The sequence below is a fragment of the Haliaeetus albicilla genome, chromosome 11 (genome assembly GCF_947461875.1).
Source record: "Haliaeetus albicilla chromosome 11, bHalAlb1.1, whole genome shotgun sequence".
Taxonomy (NCBI): Eukaryota; Metazoa; Chordata; class Aves; order Accipitriformes; family Accipitridae; genus Haliaeetus; species Haliaeetus albicilla.
Genome location: NC_091493.1, coordinates 2,416,790 through 2,440,928, shown reverse-complemented (window position 1 = coordinate 2,440,928; position 24,139 = coordinate 2,416,790). Strand labels below are relative to the sequence as shown.

The 24,139-nt window shown below is 49.5% G+C and overlaps 1 protein-coding gene across 1 annotated transcript in view; it reads left to right on the top strand.

Moving 5' to 3' along the window:
* CDH23 (cadherin related 23) overlaps window positions 1-24,139 on the top strand; it is a 213,592-nt gene that overhangs the window by 96,052 nt on the left and 93,401 nt on the right. The window contains exons 7-10 of the mRNA XM_069795810.1: window positions 186-380; window positions 3,495-3,623; window positions 10,665-10,743; window positions 23,224-23,336. Of these exons, the coding sequence (XP_069651911.1) occupies window positions 186-380; window positions 3,495-3,623; window positions 10,665-10,743; window positions 23,224-23,336 (516 nt within the window). The remainder of the gene's footprint in view (window positions 1-185; window positions 381-3,494; window positions 3,624-10,664; window positions 10,744-23,223; window positions 23,337-24,139) is intronic.

The window sequence follows — 24,139 nt, the reverse complement described above, 5'->3', positions numbered from 1 at the left end:
GCTGCAATACTGTAATAAAGAAAACAGCTGTATAACTTATAAATGTCCTGAAAATATAGTACTGAAGTTCTTGGGTCTCTCGATATTCCTTCTGGTGGGCAAAGGAAATTGCTGATGTGCGTTTGATGGGAAAACAGGCTGGTGCACAATTTTACCGACATATTATTTTTTTATTGTATTTCCAGAATACACCAGTGGGCACTCCGATTTTCATAGTGAATGCCACGGATCCGGACCAGGGGGCAGGAGGCAGCGTGCTTTACTCCTTCCAGCCTCCTTCCAATTTCTTTGCCATCGACAGCGGCCGTGGCATCGTGTCGGTGATACGGGAGCTGGACTACGAAGTAACTCAAGCGTACCAGCTCCAGGTCAACGCGACGGTGAGTCTTACCCTGGCTGCTGCAGAGGAGGAGGTGTTTTCTGGAGGGACTGCAATGGGGAAGGAGCTGCTGCTTACTTATTTTATTGCCTTACTCTGGCATCTTCTCTGGCTCGTCCAGCATTTTCCGCTTAGGAAGGTGTTATAGCAACGTGGTGCCTGGGTAGTTTCATTTCACTGCTGTGCACGGCTGCACTTCTCCAACAGCATTTCACGCGTGTCAGGGCCTCCTGCGTAAAGGCGAGCAGCTCCCTTGGTGAAGAAAGCCAGCACAGGGCATACTGACCATTAAATCCTCCTGTCTCGTCCCTTGTGCATCGTGGCTTATTACACGGATTCACCTGTATTAAACCTCCTGAGCCTCAGTCCGAGTTCAGGCATCAAGAGTTAAAATTTTAGTGGACAGAGGAGAAACCAAGGTCCTAATTACAGTCAATACCACCGTACTGGGAGGGGACCCCTGGGAGATGTATGTCCAGGTGGCCGCCATGGCAAATTCATGCACCACCTGAATGGGAAACTTCTTTCCTGGGGTCAAATCTAGCCAGAGCTCGATGGGGAGCCTGTGCGTGAGGAGCGCTGCACAAGCAGGCGCTCTGGATGATGGCTCCTTTCCCATCTCAGACGCAACACAGGAAGGTGACATTCAGCCCTACAATACAGCTGACCAACTCTGCGTTCAGGAAAGGGGGGTGAAAAACCTTCCTGACTGCTCCAGGCAGCTGGCTAGAGCTCTTGAAGCATGTGATTCAATCAAGATCGTTGCCTTGATGCCGAACCACAAATGTCACGAGGATGTGGAGGGCTGCGCAGGGCTGCTTTGCTCTCCACGGCCACGGAGGCTGGGCATTCGCAGGGCCACAGGCAAACAGCTCAATATTTCAGCCCAATCCCTACGTGTCTGAGGCTGTGGAATTTTCCCCAGGAGCTTATTTTTCCTGAAATGTACCTCATTTAATTTTAAGTACTCCAGCGATAAGAGGCCTTTCCCGTTGTTTGTTTCCTTATCGGTCTCTGTCACCAACATGCTTTCCCAGGATGTGCTATTGAACTATCCAGTGGGTTACAAAACATGGGACCAAACACAAGCCCTGATGGCCACATACCTTTCTTCTACACGGTGGATTCTGGTTTTCTCAAGGACACAAGGATGTCACCTTGGTCCATCCCGCTCCATCTAGCCCTGTATCCCCAGCGCAGTTACCAGCACAGATCAAATGGGGACATATCTGGTACTTGCTACCTAATACGCTCCTGGCTTCTAGTGATTTCCAGCTCAGGGAGTTCAAAGACTTAAATATTAAGTCTCTGAACTGGGCTTGATTGCAGCTGTGGGAACAACTCCTCGGCTCAGTCACAGGGCACTGGTAATTTCCAGCAGAAGGGCAATGAGAAACCCCAGGGCAAAGCTCAGCCCGGGAAGAAGGATGAGCAACACCAGGATAGCAGGAGCTGGAAGAGCAAATGCAGTCTCTTGCCTGCCTGATGAAGAGTTTGCATGGTCCAGAGTGGGAACTGGGGTGATGGGGAATTCGGGGTGGCTGCAGGGGCTGCAAGAAGAGCCGTGGAGCTGTGGTTCAAGGCAGGAGCCATTTGATCCCAGGGATGTAGGCAGCAAGGGCAGAAAGAGACTGGAAAGGGCACTATGAGAGACGGTGGGTGAGGAAACTTGCAGTGCGCTTGCTTTTTTAGTGCTGTCTGTAATACCTTAACCAAAATTTAAGAGGTGAAGGGGAGGGGAAAAAAACATTATCTGAAGAAACGAAAGCCTTCAACCTGATAACGCTAACAGCAGAGTGCGAGTCAGAAACAAGCATCCATCCAGGCCATAAACGCTGAGGCCTGCAGGTTAAGAGGATAATGTACAAGCTGTGTTGTTGAATACGGTTTAAATTAACATTAATCTTCTGGCAATCAGTCCTTGCCGCTGTTCAGAGCCATTTTGCAGAAGTGTGTGGTAACCTCTAATGGTCGCCTTTCACCACAGTGCTTGATTAGGGGGTAAAGAGAGATTTATTTCCTTCCCTTCATGTGTTATCTGCTCCTTCTAGCAAAGGGCTGTGGGCATTGGGGTCACTTTTGAGCACCCTTGGGATGAGGGTCCAGCAAGAAAACGGGTGGCAGCACATACTGCTGTTGCGTTGGCTGCTGGAGAAGGGTCTTGCTCTGGGAAAGTGCTTGCGGCTCCATCCTGATGGGTTGTGATGGGGTGTAAGGGAGATGATGCTCCTGCTCGGAGCATCAAAGTGTTCACGGGCCACCGCTGTTCCTCACAAGATTGCTGCGTGCTTGTGGCCCTGCAACTGTGGAAGCAGCTTGGCTTGCGTCAAAAGGCAGCTCCTGGTTACCCCGATCCTGCCAGTCCCCGTGCAAGGCAGAAGCGAGAGGTTTGCAGTCTGTTGGAGCCAAAACCATTAGCCCAGTAGAAAGGAGGTTGCTGCTGCGAGGATGTATCCTGCGGTTCAGGTTTCTGCTCCGCTTTCTGTGCGAGAGCTGAGGCACCCTACAAAACCAGAAGCAGCCCTTGGCGTACATACCCTCCGCCAAAGCTCGGAGCAGCAAACGCAGAAAAGAATAAAGCTGCGACTGCAACGCAGCCCGCGGGGTTACGGAGAGCAGCAGAAACGCGAGGGAGCTGGTGGGCTTTGTCGTGTTCCAGTCGACAGAGCCCAAGCTGTGCGGAGGCATCAGTGCTGGGGGGTACGAGATGCTCGGCTGTGATGTGCTGGTATGAAAGTCTGCTGACAAGCGGACCTGGGTCTCACGGCGCGGAGGTGCCCTAGGGTGTATCTACATTAGGAGGGAATTTATATTTTGAAGTGTATGCTGAACAGTGTTGCTTCTTTTCCACCTAAAATGTGATGAAAACTAAAGTGGTGCTTGTTTTATTTTAAAGGGCTAACGCTGGAATGATATGCGTATTGTATTTCAGCTTAGAGGGAGGTATAGTGGACAATAATTCCAGCAGGTGGCTTGAAAACGAGATGATTACCCGGACTATTTAGAATTTTTGACCCAACTACAACTGTGAGAGACTTAATACTGTTGAATAATTCTATTTTTCTGATAGAAATTCTTTCTCTTCCCCCCCCGCTCCCACCCTTGTTTTTTCAAGGACCAAGATAAAAACAAGCCGCTGTCCACTCTGGCCAACCTGGCAATCACCATCACAGACGTACAGGACATGGACCCCATCTTCATCAACCTGCCCTACAGCACGAACATCTACGAGAACTCGCCTCCGGTAAGGGCTGCTGCTTCGCTCTGACGTGCGTGACTGTGGTGTTGCACAGGGAGGAGCAAGGTTTGGGACAGAAAGGTATCCCAAAAGAGCTGGCGGAAAACCTCTTTGCAGAGATATTCATCCTTCCTTCTACCCATTTGCATTGCTCTGCCCTGATGGTTGCGGCTTGGGTGCAAAGCGGAGCCCTGTTTCCATGCTGACGTGCAAACACTCCGAATCGTGAGATCCAAATGGCATCCAAAGAGAGGCAAACCTTTCTCTTTCAGAAACAACATGTTTCAAGCCAGCTCGAAAACATTTTGCCCTTTTTAAAAAAGACAGCCTAAGCAAGGAGGTTTGGGAAGCCTGAAACCTAAATAAAATCTTTTCCTAAACATTTTTCTTTTAAAAAGGCTTTCTGTTGTTCTTAACACACAGTCACCCCATTTCCTCCCCACAGTGTATATGCATGCCAGTTCTAATAGAAAAGTTGAAGAAAAATGTAAACATTCCTGAAACGAGGCAGTTTTGAAAATGCCAGAATCATCAGCCATTTCAGCACTTCGAGCATTTTCCCCCCAGGTTTTGCCAAATTGATCCAATCATTTTAGTTCTTCTGAAACTCAGTTTGTCAGCAAACTCGCTGTTTGTGGAAAATGTCTCCCAATCTCTAAATGCAGCAGGGCTTTTTTTTTTTTTTTTTTTCCCCCGTAGCAGAAGACGGGGAGTGTGGTGGGCAGGTTCGGCTTTGGGAGCTGTTAGCTCTGCCCCCAGCAAAGGTGCCCAGGACCTCCAAGCCCAAGCACCAGCCCGACTCGGTAGCATCCACCTTCCCAAGGCACAGCTGTGCATCCCATCGCTTTGCCTATCGGGCAAATATTTTTATATACGGATGGAAAAACCTTCTGTCCTAAAATTGTGGCGTGGTGTAGGCATCTGTAGTACACGTGCATCATGTAATGTCTCTTGTGCACTGGATCCGAAATCCCTGATGGCTCAGTTCGTGCAGTGGTAGAGGGAACTCCAGCTCACTTCAGTTTATGCCTTTTTCTTCACTTTGGAGCAAAGCGCTGGCTCTGACGGCAGGGTGAGTGCTGGATCAATAGGACTGAGTCCTACTGTCACAAATCCCGCCATCAGACAGCACATTACCTGTCTGCTGGCCTGAAGATGGCCAAAAAATGGCTTCATGAATTACTTTCATGAAGTGAAAGTTTCAATGCATTTCAATGCTGTTGAGATTAAGGAGTATTTCTGTGGTGGGCAGCGTGAGCTGCAGGGAAGAAAAAAATGCAACTTAGATCACCCTTAACTGGGGGCAAAAAAGCCTTAGATGAAATTATAGAAATGGAGGTCCCATGAGTATCAAAAATTATAGACTGCATCACCTTCATGGAGTGACCTGGTATCCAGCAAAGGGGATCTGGGGATCTCTCTCAAATTAATGATATATATTAAGGCTGGAGCTCAACAATCTCTTTGTGTTGATACACCGATGTGCATCACGGTTATTCCCAGAAAGTACGCTGTTTGCAGTAGGCAAAGCAGCAGATAATCACTGTGTAACCTGACATAGGGAATGAATGAAGGAGCGCTCACCAAACTGTCAGCAGTTTTCTGACGGGTTTAGAGACTGTAATTTCTCTTGGCCCCATGTAACATCTCCAAAGGAATTGAGATATCCAAGATGGATAGGTGCCACCAGAGACACAGTGAAGATGACAACTGCTGAACATGGGCAGTACTTTTGAGGGGTACTGCTGTCTGGTTTGGACCCAAAGTCCCATCCTTCCCGGGAGAAATCTCCACTGCTGGCTGAAACAAGGATGTGGCTTGCTGTGGCAAGCCTGGGGTTTAGCACGTGCATTTTCATCTTTCCACGGGAAGTCTCATCAGCTCTGCCCTACCACCCGAGGGAGCCAGTCGCACGTGCGGAGCGGAAACTGTCACACTGCAGAATGGCTTGGTTACCAAAAAGTTAACGGCAAATTTGAGTGAGGAGTCTGGGCTTGGCCAACTCCTGTCCAAAAACAGGCTTCCAAGTCAAGCCAACGGGCCGTGGTGCATTTGTGGGCGACGTTTGCCCTGCCGTTGGGCTCAGCAGGTCAAAACGTGCTCGAGACATCCCAGCCCCAAACCTACGGAGCGGAGACTTGCTGCTGCTCCACGCGCCCACTCTCCGTCTCTCTTGCCTCTCTTTTTATCTGTGGTGCACAGCATGTCTGTGTTCCTCTATCAATGTATCAGGGAAGAATACCTCATCTAAAGTGTATACATTACCTAATAAAATCCTTCTTATTTGGGATTATTGCATCAAATTTTAATTTCCTCACTCGAGTAACAGCATGTCAGCCAGCCCGTCAGTGAAGAGCCGATAGAAGGTGAAAAGAGTGGATAAACTGCAGCAAATTACCGCAAACAGATCTCTATCAGCCCTTTGACTGGAATTGACTGGAATTAAGAAGTGAGAAATAGGATTTTTTTTGCCGTGGCAGCTCTCTGAAGCGCTCCCCCCTCCTCCTCCTGCTGCAACGCTGGGCTGTGCTTTGCCTTTCAAGTCCCTAATCCTGTAAGAGAAGAAGAAAAAAAAGGGGTGGAGGGGTGCGAGAGGGGAGAGGAGTGCTGTTGTAGCTCTTATTTTTCTCAGGCTGGGATCTGGTAGCACGATTTAGAAGAGTTTTGGGCACATGCTTATTCAGACACTGAGAAGAAAGAAATTTCTTATCAGGCAAAAGAAGAGGATGCAGCGGGGACTTTGCTGTCCCTGGAGGTGTTGTATCTTCTTTCTTGATGCTGTTTATCGTCCCAGCATGCCTCAGATATCTCTCCCAGGGCACCCGAGTGCACCAAAGCTGCTTGCAGCTGTGGCAAAGCTTGGTGGCGTTGTATTTTTCATCCTCTGGGTCTTTTTGGGTGTTCGTCCTCACAGCGTCTGTAGACTGGAGAGCATCATCGATGTTTTTCAGGCAAGTTAACAGGGGCTGGAGGAGAGGGGCCGTTTCCCCTTGCAGAGATGCTGTTGGTGTGATGAGCCCCTGCTTTTGGACCTCAGCTGGTGCATAGTCCAGCCAGCATCGCAGCTTCACTTTGGGGATGAAAGAGGAGGAATCTGCTCGCTGAGAGACAAGCTGAGGCCCATGAAAGCGTGCTTTATCCCACAGGGAGCCACGTGAAGGAAGAGGGGGGGCAAACCCCGCTTGCTCTTGGTCCCAAGACTAGCAGTTGTATTCCCTTGCAATAGCATGGTACAGGTACGTGTCAAATATCATTAAAACAGTTTTAATTCTTCAGCGCCATCCCCCTCCTCCTCAAAAACTCCTTGGGTTGAAGAAATAATGTAGAATCAGTGCTATTTTTGCCCTAGAGTCTTCATAGCTCTGAGTTAATTCTTTCTTACAATATTTCCAGCCCATCAGTGTGAACACTTTATTAAAAGCTCAGGATTTTATTAAAAAAGGATTGATTTACCCCTGCCCCTCTTCAAAAAACCCTCAGATTTTGTTTGGATAATGTGCCATTCTTTATTTTCTTTGCCTTTTTTTAAGCATAGGCTTTTCCAGATTATTACTTTTCTAAACCTTCTTCCTCCTTCCCTAGAGGGAGAAAGTTATTCTGTTCTGGTGCTTTGGTCTATACCCACCAGCCGAGTCCTTTCCTTGCAGCCACCGTTGTCTGCGGGAGGTAGGCAAGTTGTTACTTGTTTTAAGAAACTTCAGGAATATTTGGGAGTTTCTAAGAGCCACAGGTTCATGCCGCAAATAAGTGGGGTGAGCCCTGGGCAGAGCTGTTGGTGCTGGAAGTCAACTTGGAGTTTCCATGAGTAAGTGGAAGCCTTCCTAGATGTGTTTGGCAAGAGACAGTTGGAGGATCCCCTCTGATTTAGGGGTGCAGTTGGCTGTCTCAGGGAGCCAGGGCACAGTATCTCCTGTCCTTGCCATGCGAAGACCTAGATAGGGAAAGGAATAGTGTTGTGGTTTGATAGGATTTCAGAAGAGAAATTGGAAATTGTTGAGATGTGGTTGGCGCGAGATCTATCTTTGCCATCGTGGTATGGCCATGCTCAAGGGCTTGTTTCAGTTTGGGGTGTTTCTCCATTTCTAGTCTCTCCGCTCTGGTTAGTTATCTCTGCTGGTATGGTGGACAAGGCGCTTCATGATCATCATAGGTACTAACAGATGAGTACAGCATGTGTGTAGTGTCATGTTTTGCATCACATCATCTCACTCCAACGCATGCTGAATGGGAATACTCCTTCTTGTTGACCGTGCTGAGCAATCATGTTCTGAGGCTGTCTTCATCACTTGTCACACACTACAAAACCAATAATTGCCACCAGCAACGTGGATAAACATTATGCCTATCCTGTGGCACTTGTTCAGCCTCTTCCCCAGAAGGATCAAGATTGATCCTAAACATTGTGTGGATGTTCGGGGAGGGATCATCCGTTCCCAGGAGCTGGGATCTGCCAGTCTTGTGGATATTGGAAGACTCTTGTTAAGGAGCTGGCAGGAAGAAGGGAAACCGGGCAGGGTGTGAAGAGATGCCCATGTCTGTGCCCTTGTTGTGGTTCCAGGAGACGGCATCCACGAATGGTAGGGAGCTCAGCTCCGCTCCGGCGTGCGTTTGTCAGTCACCGGTGAAGTGTGGCTCATCCCCAGGAGGGGCTGATGAAAGGGCTTGTGGAGAAGGAGGCGACACACAGGGCTGCAGGGAGAACAGGGGGAGACCCAATCTCAAAAACCAGCAGTGTGCGTGGAAGCCATTATCACAGGCTTGCCAAGGATCGGGTGAACCTTAGGGTGCTCTCTAGCAGCCCTCATTCTTGAGATCAGATGTCTGGATAATTTCTTTCCTATGGACGTCTGTATGGCACGTGCTGCTGAGATATCCGAACAAGATTCCCCCTCCTCCCCTCCCAAACTTTCCCTGCTGCAACATCTGCACTCATCCTTTTATCTCTCCCAACAGCCCTTCCCCTTGGCTCCTACAGGAGGGACCTTTCCCGCAGATAAAGCGGCCGCAGCGTCGGCGGGCCGATTGCTATTCCTCGGCCATTGCGGGAGCCCTGCCTTCTCCCACAGCTGCCTTCCCTTTGAAATGTGCCGCACGGCAGGCGACACTTATCATTCTGCGCCATTCCCTCGCTTTTTGACAGGCGATGTGCGAGCTGTCAGATGGACCAAGTGCCTTCACCCACCGCCCCTGCCACAGGGGAGCTCTCGTTTTGCCAGGGAGAGGAGCGGGACTCACTCCTGCCCTTTGGGGACGGTAGATTAAAGCAGAGTATGCTGGGGGAGAGCATGCTGGATTGCACGCCTCTCCCCTTTTTTTTTTTTTTCCTCCACTGTGCCTTGCCCTCCTTTCTGCATCCCTTGTTCTGCTTTCCCACCTGCTCCTTTCCCACTTTTCTTGTGCTTTTTATCTGTCCCTGCTCCTTTGGGAGGCACAGTTATTGTTGGTGATTTAGAGGCTCTCCGGCGGCTCCTGAGCCTCACCAGCCGAGTGCTGCTCAAAGGCTAGTGACCTGGGATTTATGGCTAATGTTCTCGGTTAATAACGTGGATTTACTTAAGGAGTCCATTGAAATGCCCTCAGAGATCAGGGAATGGGCAGTCTGCCTGGCCCCAGGAGCCTTCTTTATGGCCAGCAGCACCAAAGCATCTCCATCGAGCCCGCAGGAGCATGGCTCTGAGAGACAGGGAAGACAGCAAGTCCCTGCTTTTCCACTGGTGATGTTTCTGCAGCAGCTTTCCCTTTGGCCTTCAACTGATGGATTGCAGGGCAAACGCAACGCTGCTCCCTCGTTAGATATGCAAACGCTTCTGTTGACATTTCCTTTGAGGGCAAAAAAAAAAAAAAAAATTGTTTCTTTTCCCACTATTAATAATCCAATGAAAACAAGAACAGCTGAGTTGTAAATTTTTTCACACTACATTAATTATGTGTGTGTGCATGTGTTTGTATTCACATGGGCTCACTGCAGTGCGGCGGGGGAAGTACAGCTTATGGAGTTGACATAAGCACATGATGTTTTCATTTAAAGAACTAAACAAGAATTTTGTATCACTTTTATGTTCTTTGTTGGTTTGGGGGTCTCTTGGCCTCGTGGACCTTTCTGCTGGGCGATAGGAAACAGGTCTGTCCTGCAGGATGGAGGATGAGGTGGGTGAGCTGGCAGTTGCAGAAGCTCCTGCCTGTGGGTAATCCTCTGTTCTCAGCATCTGTCCATCCCTCCTCCTCCTCCTTCTTAAAGGTTTCAATTAAAATCTCTGCAGCTCACTTAGTTAGTGATGCAGCTGGATGCCGATGGCCAGCACGAGCATCCCACATCACCTGGGGTGCCTCATTTGAAGAATGCAGGGGGAGAAGAGGACCAGTTGAAACCAGGAAGCCAGTGGTAGATAAAACCAGTCTAGTGACCAGTGCGGAAGGTCATGGTGAGAGGGAATTGTTGCCTTTGGTTCTCGAGGGACTGCGGAGTGAAAATCTCTGTGGTGGAGGAGTGTGTCCTTTTGCCTGTCAGCCAGAGCCTGTGCAGCTGTGTTGCTGCGAGGAGGCATGTCCTGGCTTTGCCAATGCTGCACCTTCAGTTCCTCCTCCTTCTTCCTCGAGCACCGATAGCTGTGCTTACCACACTGACCTTCCTTCCAATCCTCCTCCTCTGGGCAGGGGATGAGCAACGCGGGGAATGAGTCTGGTGGTTGCTCTCCCCAGTCCCTACGGACACTTGTCGCAGTACAAACCTACTGCACAGTCAGGCTCAGTCTGCTCGGTGGTTCAGTTAGAGGACATGTTCTCCTGGTCATGCCCTCGGCATCACTAGCTACATCCTGGGGTGGCTTAGCAGAGTTTTGCAGCTTGCACAGGAGTGATGAGTGGTGAGCCCGAACTGCCCCAAGAAGCAAGTGATGGGACTTTTCCATGACATGCCTTGTCCTCGCACAGGTTTTCCTAAGCACGTGGCCCATGGTAAGAGGTGCAATGCCTTGGCACGGTACCCCGGGAGCCCCAGCAGCACTCAGCCGGGGTGGCTGTAATGCATTGTCTCCTCTCCCTCCCCAGGGTACCACCGTGCGGATGATAACGGCGATCGATCAGGACAAGGGCCGTCCCCGGGGCATCGGCTACACCATCGTCTCGGGTAAGTCTCGGCGGGGATGTGGTGGGGAGCTCAGCAGGGATGGAGGAGCTAGCCCTGCAATAAGTCTTTGTACATCCCGTGCCTGGGAAATCATATTTGGCTAAGTTTCTCCTTGACTGTACTGCTCGCTCATTTGATTCAGTGTCAGTAATTACTGTAGCCTACTGTTACGACTGAAAGCTTTTACCCCTCTGAAAAGCTTTCTTTGTTTTCGGCACTGTTGGAGTGCATCATTCGTGGCATCTCCTTTTCCTCGAGCAGCGGACGTTATTTCTAACAAATCTGACAATATCTCATAGCGAAACTTTTCAGTCCTAACGACGAGCCACAAACAGCTCCGCTTCATGCAACGCCATGGAGGAGACCTGCAAAGAGCCGGGCGTAAAACTCTCGCTGGCGGTGCAGTGGTTATTGTTTAGGGAGAGAATGGGACTGATTACGGGCTGAACAGCTCCTGGTGGTTTCCGTGGCATTTCCCAAAAACCTCCATGCTGAGGGCTGCCCTCCCAAAGCACTGCCGGAGCTTCGCAAGCTGGGAGGCAGTGGGCTGGACCCACGAGGGTGCAGGGCTAGAGAATGAAGCTTAATTAGAGTGGTGGAGGGTTTCTGCCTTCTGAGAGCCACGTGGATTAATCCTGCCTTCACGGACTGGCTCTGAAGCCTGGGGAACCTTTCCCAGTAGGTGTGGGTAGCTTGCTGAAACCAATGTAGCCGGTGACCCGTGGATCCTCGCTGGGTAATGCTCGGCTCCTTTGGGTCCATAGCTTGTGGACCTCTTCTGATGGCAAAAGAACCAGGGGCAGGGCAGTCTGGGCAGGCATTTCCAGGTAAAATACAGCTGCATTTTGGAAAGACCAATTTTTGGAGCTGGACCCGTGTCATTTAAGATGCCTTGAGGTCAGCGAACCCCTGCCATATCCAAGGCAGACTTTGACGCTCGCTGGGCTGCGCTCAGACGCTGGTTTTGTGGGGCTGTGCCCTGGAGACAGTCGGATTACTCGGGTTAACCAAGGAGCGAGGGAGCAGCTTGGTGGGCCTGGGTTTGTAACCCTTTTTCTGGCATTGCTTTTGGGGGGGACTCTTCACAGCAAGAAATGGCAGCAGTGCCTCCTCTCCTCACTGTGCCACATGCTTTGGGTGCTGGCTGGCAGCTCCTTCAAGCTACACGTGTGGAAATAATTTCCCAGTTTCTCTTCCTTAAAGCCCAGCCATTTCAAATGCTCTTTTAATCAATCTTTAGGGTCAAGGTGATTTCACCCTGACTTTCAAGTCCACTGATCCTGACTGCAAGTATCCAGGTCAGTCTGCCTTTGAAGATGCAAGGATTATTTATTCCTCTAATTCCCTCTGCAATTTCTTCTAATGTTCCCCCAGCATTAATTAAATGAGAGGTTCCCCCAGATTGCGTGTATCAACTGGCCAAAGTGCAGCAAGGACTTTCTTTTGGCTGATACAGGCCCTTTTTTGCTGGGGACTGGACTGAAACCTCAAACTAATTTTACAGATGTCGCTGAACTACTGTGAGGTTGGTGAAAGCCCTCAGCTTACAGAAACCTCACCCAGCTAAAGCCTGAAGATGGTCAGCAGCTGGAAAATCACCCTTGTCCTGTCTAGTCACCCTTCTTTGGGCACCTGCTGATGGCCACGGAGCCTTTTTCTGACTCAGTATGGGTTATACTGTAGGAATCTACTTTTCCCTTGTCAGTGCTGGTGCAATACAAACAGCTCTGGGTTTCCAAGAGCCTTTATTTGATGGCTTAAACCTACAGAAACAACGGTGCAATCTATAGAGGGTTAATTTGCTAAATGCACCCATCCACTCATGGTCACATCAGGCTTTCTGCTCATCGGACAGTCACGGCTGCTCTACTGAAGCAAGAAAACCTGGATTTTTACCTGGAATGTTCACACACGCTCTCATTTTCTTGTCTATCTTTGGTTTTCCTGCGAAATAGCCACGACGTTCCTTTGCGAGCGTCCCTCGCTCAGTGCCAGGGTAGCCGTCAGGGATGGTGGAAGGGAGCCAGGCGTGCTCCCGGAGCCTGGTGGCAGCGGGACGCGGAGTGACGGGCAGGCACATCACTGCAAACAGCCTCGCATCTGCTTGCATATGCCAAGAACTTAATCCCTGCCCCTGGTCCCGCCTGGTGGGTGGCAGCTCTCATATCGGAGAATCAGACAGAATACATCAAAGAGTGATTAAACTGCTTTTTTTTTTTTTTTTTTTTTTTTTTTTTTTTTTTTTTCCCCAAACACGAGAATTGCAGAGCGTTTTCATAACTGGCCAGGAGACCTTCTCCTGTCGGCACCAGCATCTTGCAGAGCGGTGGTGCTGGGAAGGATCAGCCCGTGGACGGACTGAGGGATGACCCCAGACACCCGCTATCGCCTCCTGCCTCCTCCCCACCCTCACCCTACCTTTGGCTTAAGGCAGAGGTTTCCAAAATCCCTGAAGGATTCCGGGATTCAGGACGCTCCGCTTCCACTTTGAATTGAGTTTGTTGACAGAGCCAGAGTTCACCATCTCCGTTTGGCTGCCAGACTGCGGCCGAGGTGCGTGGCTGAGGGCAAATTTTAAAGAAAACATGGTCATGGGGCAAAAAAATTTTTTTCTGAAGTCAGTAAGGGTGTGAGTGCCTCCCCCACTCTTCTCAAGGCATTCTTTTATACTTTCCATGATTTGCTTCTGGCTTTTGAAAGATGATGTTACCTTCTGATGTCTGAGAGTCCAGACACAGGAACCGGCAGCTCGCGTGCCTCCAAAATCCTGCTCACCCAAGGTGAGTGATTTTTTTTGGCAGGCAGGTAAAGCCTAATTAATTTGTCATTATCCTCAATCACAATGGTAAAGGTCAGCGAGCAGATTTTGTGCCTGAGCTGGTAAATTTTTATGGCAATTTTGCAAAAAAAACCAGCCTAACATATGCGAATGGGGAAGCAAATTAAATTAGAAACCAACCGTAAGCAAAAGTGAAAATGGCTGGTGGAGGTAGTAATTATACCTGGCTCTTCAGCTCACTTGCACAAGGGGAGGTGGAAGTGATGCTGTTCCCATTTCACGGCAGGGATGGATGATGCCTCTTCCCAGCTCTCCTAGGTCTTCAGGTACAGGGCTCGCACGTGGCTGGTCTGATTTTACCAGCTGGGGTTGAATATACAGCAGCAAGAGAGCTGAAAAGCAACCTTATTATCATTCCTTCAGTATTAATATCTAAAGCATTGGTGTGATTTGGAGTATATTGGGGTATTGGAGTATATCGGGGTATAAAAATTAATTTGGAATTGCCGGTGTCCTATTCAGCTCCATCCCTCGGGTAGCTGTGCCTCGGGATATACTGCAGCAGCTCTTATTTATACAGCTATCTCCAGCACAAGGTCCTCCCCTGACAGGAAAACAATAAAACTAAAAGATTAACCATAACCACATAAAATAAGACTTAAGATCTAACTTTATGCCGCCAGCTTACAAAGCTGTTAAGCCTGAAATGACGGAGGAGCGCTGATCTAGCTGTGTCATGGCTTTGGCTAGTTGTCCTGTCAGGGCAGACGAGCCTGCCTGCCTGCTGCCTGCCTGCCTGCACTGGGAATCAGTTCCATATCTTACAGGGAAAAGCCACTCAGTTGTTTCTCCCCCTTCCTTCCAATCTGAGTGTTTTAACCCCATGAAAACACGCACTTTTTCACCCCGTGCTTTGCAAGGAGTGGCATCACCGCCTTGCAAAAGGCCATTTGAAAAAGAAATCCACACAGACCTCGCAATTCAAGCCCCTCGTGCCGACGGGCTGGTCGTTGCCGGCGCTCCCAGCGCTCCCACGGGTGTTTTTGCTGCTTTTCTCAGGTGAAAAGGAGGGTGCAGGCAGCCCGCGGCCAGTGCCCTGCAAAAGCCCTCCCTCCCTGGTTCCCTGGCTGCTTTGACAGGTTGGAGATGCTCAGCCGTTGAGGTCAGGACTCTGTTTGAAGGACAGATAATTAATCCAGCAAAGTAATCCACAGTTCCTTTTTGGCAGATTTATGGAGATAGCCTCTGTGCTGGGGACTCTGCCTCATCATCTTTCATTTCCCAGGCAAAGCGAGTGACTTGTTGTATAACACGACCTGTTCTAGATAAGGCTTTTCATTTAGGGGAACTCTCTGGTCTAACAGAGATTGATTTTCCCGGTGGAAATTGGAGAGTCCCGGCGCTCCCGGCAGGATCAGGCCTGCAGACGGCAGTATGTTTTTACGTTTGCTGCTGCTGCTGCACATCGCCTGGGGCACGGGGAATCCTTCGGCTCTTTAAGAGAAGGGTTTTTATTGTGAATTAAACAGTAATTGAATTAATAAGCAGGAAGGGACTTTGGCCTGCGAGCTCTTGTTAGGAAAACATATTGTATGACCGCAGTCTCGCGCTCTTCTCGCTAGCAGTAAACTTTGGGTTTCATTTATTTCCAGGACAGTCAGGAGACTTCACGTCTCCTGGCATGAAGATGTGAAGGTGACCTGTGTTGCCTGGGCAGGCATCGAAGGGTTAAAGCAGATGAAAGGGTCCCGGGGCGCTCTCTGCCTGCCTGCCACATTTCAGGTGCCGTGATGGATGGGCAATGGGAGATTGCACAAGGGCAACCCCTACGTCCTTCCCGGGCCTTGGAAAGCCCTGCAGGACAGAGGGGAGGGAGCACGGGGCTTTCAGTCGGTGAGCTGGTCCTTAGGGCTCTTCACAAACCCTTAGGGCATTTTTTTTTTTTTCCCCCTAAAGTTGATTGGTTTAGGACACTGATGCAGTTTCTGGCAAAGCACTCACTTCCTAAAGCTGGTGCATCCCAAGGGAAGCATGAATTAAAAATCGTTATTTGCACAACGTAATAGAATTGTGAGTTACAAAAGCAAGAAGGAAGCGTGTCTGAAAAGAATTGTTCTCTGTCTTTCTTCTGGTTTTCCTGCTAAGGAATAAAATATCTCATATATATATATATATATATTTGTAAAAAATGAGTGCAGCAGCTCTCGGAACATGTTTCACATGGTCTTAACAGATCTGGAGTCCCTCGCTGCCTTCCTTTTGAAAGTGCAGCATGAACCCTTGAGGTAAAGCGGCCAAAGAGGTCTCCCAGCCTTCAGCTGCTGCCACCTCCCTTCGTATTTTGAGCTGACTTACCAAAGAAGGGAGGGCAAAGCAAACCGCTTCCCTGAGTCCCTTAAACCGGACATCAGGGAGAATCCTTGGAAATAGGACCTACTAATTTTAATATTCCCATTGCCAGTTGGCCTACATCGCGCCGGCTTTTTCCCACATTCAGATCATTCGGTGAACTACTAGGGTGTTAAAGTCCTCATAAATTACACCTGCTGGGAGGGCCTTCCAGTGTGATTTAAAGGCAGTCATCATAGCAGAACATTTCTGTAGGAGGACACGCTGATGGGTGGAAAAGTGCCTCACGCCGAGTTATTCATCAAAGGCTGTTTTTCCACCCTGCCAATGCAAGGGGATGAGACAGCACAAAGAAGAGATGGTGGCTGCGGCCACAGCCCCTCTTTTCTTGGCTCCGTTGCTCCTCGTCTTCCTCCCCGCTGCTAATGATGCTTCGTCGTCACGTTGGCATCTTGCTTTGGCTCCCTGGCAATCCAGAAACCACTAGAAAGAGATACGGTTGGGATAATGCTTCGCATGGCAGGCGGTCCCCCAGCAAATGGTCTTCGGTAATTAAAACTATACATTCCCATTTATGTGTAAATACAAAACAAAAGCATATTTTTTGTTTAATTTCTGGGACTTCCTACTTAACTTCCTGGGATTTAATGTGTATTCAAGATGTTGGCAACCACTGGAGAAGGACGAACCTGCGCCGTCTCTGTTCGTGCTGGGGCTAGAGAAAACAACTGTTTCTGAGCTGGTTTTTAATGGAAGTTTTTCTGAAAGGTGTTGAGCCTGGAGATGTGGCGTTTATGTTAGAAGCTGATTCAGACTTGTTACCGGGCATATTCCAGCGTACTCCTTTCATGTTCCCCTGATGAGTCTGCCTACTGCTGTGGGAGAGGCAGAAGAGGTGATTTGTGGGTCTCTCAATCCAGCCCAGGCACAGTGGCCGTTAAGAAAGCGCCAGTTTTATGTGTAGGCATTCTTCGGCTGCGGGCTGAGAGCGTGTTCTGCAACCACTGCTCCGAGGTGGCGGTGCCTGGCACCCCCGACCGGCCCGTTCTCTCTGGGAACACACACTGTCTTCTGCGCCCTGTTTATTAGGACAAAATCCTCTGCGAGCTCGGGTGGCGGGTTAAAGTGTTGCGTTCACAGAAATGAGTGAAATAAACATTTAGGGTAGTTTTCCCTGCGTTGCTCTGCTGTCTTGACTCACGATCCAGCTGTTGGCTGCTCTCCTGTAGCAGGTTTTAGGGTTAGATTCACGGAAAGAAGAAAGGCTGGGAGGAAAACAACCGAGCCAGGCAGTGCTGATGATTTGCCTTCCCTTTGAGCCACTGAGCGTGTTTTAGATGGCATGGGGGAACGGTGGTTGTGGTCCAAGACTCAGCGTCCTTTCACGTGGTGAATTACACTCAGAGCAGGAACCTTTAAACTCTGCGGGATCCGTTCTCCTCTCTGGTACCCGGCCGCAGCTCCCGGGGACTTCGGGAGGGGGATTGCACCTCGGGTGATAAATCTTTCCCTTTATTTTCTCGTACTGTGCGTTCAGTTCTAAAAAAGGGAACCGTGCGAGCACTTAATCCAAGCTTCTTTTGTGGCTCTGCAAGATCAGAAATTCTGCCAGTTGTGCTAGAACGGGCAATTAAATCTTTTGGGGAAGATACTAAAAATGCCTGTTTGCAGAGCAGGCGTGTGCGGAGGAGTGCCGGCACGCAGCTTTGGGCTCGAATCGGTTGTCCCAGAGAGAGCTGCATCTTCTGGGAGGAAGATCAAACCAAAGTCCAGAGCGGGAGAAACGGGCACCGGTTTTTAGAGCATCTTGATTTCACGCAGAATGAAGAAATATTGCTCAGGCTGTAATAACCCCTTTTCCTTTGGAAATAACTTGTTCCCTTTGAATTTAAGCATGGGGCAAAGTATCTGCCCTGGTGTGCTTCCCTGCATATTGCACGGGGGCAAAAGCTCAAGGTGAAGAGCAGCGAGGTGGTCACGGCAGCTGATGGACTATTTATACGATGATAACTGTGTCTGTTGCTGACTCTATGAACCACATCCAACAGCATCTATTTCAGTGCCGAGGAGTCCTGACGGAGCACATTTTGATTAATAAATTATCCGGCACAAGGTGTGTGATGGGTTCCCCTTTCACATCTCATGAAAGTCATCCGCTCCAAGTTCAGCGGCTCAGCAAGCCCTGTGCTTTTTGAGGCTGCAGCTCCCTGATACAAATGGCCCTTCGTGTAGAGGGGGGGTGGGAAAATTCTTCTGCGCGGGGAAATCGGCTTCCTCTGGCTGACAGGTAGCTCTTCGCTAGAGCTGGGCAATAGCTGCATCTCTTTCTCCTAGGGTTTTGAACAATGCTCAAAGGCCAAAGGGGTAGGGAAGAAGGAGGAGACAGCAATGTCTCTTTTTTTTTCTCTTCTCTTTTTTTTTTCCTTTTCTCTTTTCTTCTTTTTTCTTTCTCTTTTTTCTTTCTTTTTCTCTTTTCTTCTTTTTATCTCTTTTTTCTTTTTATTTTATTTTTTCTTTTTCTTTTTCTTTTTTCTTTTTTCTTCCTTCTTTTTTCTTTTTTCTTTTTTCTTCCTTCTTTTTTCTTTTTTCTTTTTCCTTCCTTCTTTTTTCTTTTTTCTTTTTCCTTCCTTCTTCTTTTTTCTTTTTTCTTTTTTCTTTTTTCTTTTTTCTTTTTTCTTTTTTTCTTTTTTCTTTTTTCTTTTTTTCTTTTTTCTTTTTTCTTTTTTTCTTTTTTTCTTTTTTCCTTTTTCTTTTTTCTTTTTCCTTTTTCCTTTTTCTTTTTTCCTTTTTCTTTTTTTCTTCCCTGGGTTTGAGCCAGTATTTTTAATGGCCTTTTTAAACTGTGAGAGCGTTGGCTGAGGGCAATTAAACATTATGGCCCTCATCTATAAAACCCCTCATTATAGCAGTGTTTCTCCAAAATTATGCCTATGCCACCATCCGTTCCTCAATGAGCCTGGAAAAACACTGCGAATGGGCTACTGCCATCCATCGTGTTGCTCCCAACCCAGCGCCACATTGGTTCCTGCCTCCCCGGTTCCCTGCCCGGCCGTGGCGGGTGTAGGAGCTGCTGCTGTCCCTGCACCCCCACATAGGCAGCGGGATGGGAAAGTTTTCCTTCTCCTTTTACCCACGTCATAACAAGAGGGTGGGCTCATATGTCCTGAGCAAGCCTGTTCCTTGCCACATGAGAGCAATGAGTTTGCCAGAAATGCATTCATATTGCTGTCCCAAAGTTCTTTCTTTTTTTGTTTGTTTGTTTTTTGTTCTCACCTTTCCTTTGTCTTTTTGAGTATTTAAAGACATTGTGAGTTTTGCTTTCCTTCTCTCTGTGCTCCCTTTTGCTGCTCAGCCTTTCCCTTCCCATCATTTAAGTTCTGCCCCATCTCTGATTCCTACCCTGGGTCTCTCTCCCGGTCTCTCCTGCTGTCCCCCGCCTTGCGTTGTGTCCAGCTCCATAGGTTTCCAGTGGTAGCAATGAGGTCGAAGCGGAGCCTGCCTTCCTATGGGATGTCCCTCTGGGGTGGATGCTACCTCCTAGGCAGCCTTATGCTTACTTTCTCCTCCCTGCCCTGCTTTTCTTAAAGCCATCTTTGCTTTCCCAGCACTTGAAAGCAGAGCTCCTCCTTTGCTGATGAAAGACCCATTTATTCCTTAGCTTCGCCTGCTCTGCGCAATGGAGCTGGATTGCCTGGCTCTCTGTGAACATGCCACATCCTTGTCCAGATGGGGAAGGAGGTGGAGGACGTGTAAGCCTCTGTTTAACAGAAACCAGAGCATGGTCTTGGGCTTCCTTCTCAAACCAGAGGCATGGAAATGAAGTCCTTGGTCTCCATCTCGACATGCTTTGGTGGTTCAGACTTCAGGCTAGGCAGTAGATGGCTCGAGCAGGGACACGTCCAGCAGCTGGTAACTCCTGAGCCAAGGGAGTGATCGTTTCGTTGCCTGCCTGGCGCGGAGCAGAAGGTTGTGCGTGCCATGGCGTGAGTGCTGCTCGTGAGAGAGAATGCGAGGGGGACGCAAAGGAGGGGGGGCAGCAGGGGCACCTTCTTGAAGGTCACTTGGCTTCACTGTCAAGTGTGGCCACAATAGTTCCTGTCTGCGTCACTAAAACAGTTTGCAGAGCGCAAACTTGGCGACGGAAAAGTCTGCGCCGTTCCGCGTCCTCCGAGAAACAGGATTATCTGGGGATCTCAACTGGGTTTGAAATCCCTGCAAAGGTTCTCCATCCCCTCTGTGTTCTCCATCACGTGTCTGTGCATTGCGGTATCACTTCAAAACCAGCCATGAGCAAACCGCTGTTTGCTTTGTCGACATGCCCGGCAGGCAGCGCTGGCCACTGGCCACGCAAGCCGTTGGCCGGAGTTTTGGGGCAGCGCGAGCAGAAGCTGGCTCCGCTCGTGGCATCCACCTGCCTCCGAGGACACCACGGGCACAGGCGGCTGCGGGTGGCCAGCTGGGAGCTTGCAACCGGTGCAACTGGGAGCAGGACGGAGCAAGCGCTGGAAGAGCAGTGGAGCGGACAAACGGGTTGAAAGCCATCAGTCGGTGTGCCCGTCTGCACCGGCAGCTGCAGATTAAGCTGTGCTTAATTCAGGCTCGGCTTTTTCCTGGGTCAGGAAGATGACCGAGAAATAATGGGAGAACCAGGCGGGGAGGAGAAATTATACAGAGGTGGGGAGAGTGAGAGACTGGGGGGAGGGAAAGACAAAATTGGCTGGTTTGCCCCCCCCTTTTTTTTTTTCCCCTGCTCTGAGGAAAGTGAAGACATGCGAAGATGATTAGAGAGATTTTTGCAATGAAAGCGTCTCGGGGGAATGCGCATTGTTCGGCAGCGTGAGTACTTCAGCGGGGATCACTGGTCAGAGGAATAATGAAGCGGTGGTTGGAGAGGCATTGTAGAGGAAATTATGAAAGGCCTCTGAGGGACGAGTTTGGAGACACCTCTTTCCTTTCTGAGGCTAATTTGCAAAGCCGGCAATTCTCTGCTAGCAGAAAGGCGCCCCGGAGGGCATCAGATGCATATCTGCTATCTGAGAGGTGTTGGGGAGGCTGAGCCTAAAGAAAAGCCTCTGATATGCAGCCTGGGAGGGTATTTGAGTCCCTAATATATTCGTCCATCCTTCAAAAAACGACTGTGGTCAAATGTGAAACACATAACCATTTTTAGGACATGGAGCTCGGTGCTGGGTTTAGTCCATTGTGTCAAATTCCTGCCCCATTGACCTATTTCCACTAAAATCCGTTGGTCTCCACATTTACAGATTCCTGTCAGCAGAACAGTATTTTGTGATTAAAAAGGTATTTTATTACACTTTATATTAGGGGGAGTGTACCAAGATTGCCCTGATGCATAAACTTTACCATGGCAACATGGCATCCTGGAGCATTTAAATGCCTTGCAGCACAATTCAATACATCTGGTGAAGTGTCCTTCAAAGCTGGTATCAGAAGAAGTCTCTTAAAAAGTCAGCCGTAAATTACAGAGCAAAGGTGGGAAGTCAAGATGAAAAGAGGGGAATCATCCGACGGAGGAGACTAGAGATCTTCATGGATCGCAGGGAAAGTTGGATTAAATAAAAGCAAGGCTGCTGCTAATACTTTAAGTAGCCGCGCATCAGTTCATTAAGCTGGCTAGCAGTCAATGGGCCATTTCGGATAGAGAGAAGAGAGGACCAAAGACAGAAATGGGAGGCATTCGGTCCAAGAGGAAGATATAAAGGCTCGGTAATGGGGGAGAAAGGTGTTATGGCACTTAGGGCTCTGGGAGAGAGAGGAGATGCTGGCAGCCAGTGGCTCGTGAAGGCCAGGGTGGCTCCTGGGGCTGGGAGGGAGGGGAGAGCCGGACCTGGAGGCTTTGGCCATCCCACAAAAGGTGCAGCTGTGGTTAAACTGGGGATGGGAAGGGAGCGGGGTGGATGCTGAGTGATGGGAAACAAGTTTCTGCGGCAGCAGATCTGTCTTGCAGCTCCCTTCCAGGGAAATGACAAATGTTGTGTGTGTTTCATTCGCGCTGAGATATATTGAGAAGACAGGGGGTTTTTTTATTTTTGACTGGGACGAATATAGCGTACCTGCAGGGTTTCCTCGCTCCCATTTGGGGCTGGATCAGAGGTTTCTGCATATTGTGAGATGATGAGGGGAGTAGTGTGGGTGGCCATATGCCTGTGTATAACCTCTTTGGTCATCACTAATTCAGCAGCCTCCTCTGGTATTGTGTCGGGCTGGCATCAGGTATCCCAGGTTCCACATACCAACTGCTTTCTTTTGTCTGGCTGATAGAGAGAGGACCTGGGACTGTCGCAAGGGCATTCCCAGTGCAGGACATTTGCCTTTTTAGTATCTGCTGGCCATGAGACTCAAGCGTTGTCTTAATCCTCTTTGGGTGTCTAATTCCAGAGGAGGAGTCAAGCTGAGGATAGGATGCTTGGCGGAGGCAGCAGAGCCTTCCGTGGCGCCTTGTCTGGTTGCTTGCACATAAGAACCAGCACAGAGGCCAAATTTGGCTCAAGTAGAGGAAAACAAAGCAGCTGCATGGGGTCAAGATATCTGGCAAGAGCATAAAAGCTGGGCAAGAGCCTATAGTACTTACCCTAATATTTTCCCTGGCACCAAATATGTCCAGCTAAGAAAATTCCTGAGCTGCATGTGGCTTCTCTGTTATTTGATAGATTTTTCTTCTTTCATTAACCTCCCCAGTCTCTCCTTGAATACGTGTGGACTTTTGTCATCCTCAGCATCCTCTGGCAAGAGTCCCCACAGTTAAGCTACTGCTTGTTACGTGAAGGATTACTTGTGAGCTTGGTCCGTCTGCACCTTCCTCTGATTAACCTGGACTGATGTCCCTTAACTCTTATATTTTAAGAGAGAGGCCATGTCCACCTCAGGGACACAGTGCCCTGCGAATGCAGGTGGTTGTTCAGAGGGGAGCACCTGGATTCGGCCCGGGTTTCAGCAGTGCTGTTGCATATTTTAATAACCAAAACCCTTTGAAATTCTTCAGCTGCCTGCAGCATTCGCGACTTTACCGGCTGTTGGAAGGAAAGCACCATTGTAAGCCCTGAGCTGGGGCAGGTGAGAGGAGGAGAGGATCATTACAGCCATTACATTTTAAAGCACATTGAGATAATGCGTGGGGTTCACAGAGCCCACTGCAGCCTGTGCCCAGCTTGGAGCTCCTGGCCTGGCAGCAGGTTCTGCTCTGTAAAACCTGTCTTTCGAACACCAGGTCCAGTCGAGCATGGAGGGGGAAGAGGCTCGTGTCCTCCCACTTTCCTCTACGTTACCCCAAGCACCATTTGGCATCGGCGGTACCAGCTGCTTGTGTTCACGCTGCCTGTTATTTTTCTCAGGTAACACCAACAGCATCTTTGCGCTGGACTACATTAGTGGAGCCTTAACCCTGAATGGGCCGCTGGACCGGGAAAACCCCTTCTATAGCGCTGGATTCATCCTCACGGTGAAGGTGAGACCTCTTCCATCCAGCAGGCACACTGGCAGAGCAGGATGGGGAAAGCGTCCTGCTTGGGGACAACTCCGTCGAGGTGGAGATGCAAACCTGGGACACGTTGCTCCTGTGGGCATCCAGAGCCGTGATGTGCTGTTCCCCAGCCAAGCCAAGCGAGATGTTTAATACAGCCCCCTCGTACGGTGGCCCAAAACGTGGTTGCCTCTGTAGGGATGTAACCATTTTTGGTGCCCTGCCCGGTCTCCAACTAGATCTGCCTGTGGTTGTAGCTGCTGGCAGCGTGCAGATGCCCTGGGATTGCAAATAGCACAAGACATCTACATTCAGGCACCTGTTTCCCACCTTTCTCCCCTTAAAACCCCAGAAAAGCAGGAACATTTTGTCGTGTCAGCGGACAGCGGTGTAACAGGGCATCGTCTGCATCTGCCCGGTGCAGGCAGGCAGGGGGAGGGAGTGATGCTGAAAGTTGCCTTGTCAAGAAAAGGCACTGGAGCGTGGTCTTCCAGCCCCACCAGCCCCACCTGAGAGTGGCTCCCCGGCTCTGCTCGCAGCCTTGTAATTAAAATCAATACCAAGCTGGGCAGCTGGTTGGAAACACATTTAGAAGTATAGATTCTGCTGGACTGGGGTGGGGAAAAATCAGCATTGTAGGAAGGGTCATTGATTGGGAGGGCAGCAGGCAGCACATCACCTTCTCTTTTTGGCAATGCTTTGTCGGGGGGGGGGGGGGGCAAAGGGAGAAGGAATTACCCCTCTTGGTCTCAGGCACAGGTTGTACTGTGGGGCTTTATGCATGGGGA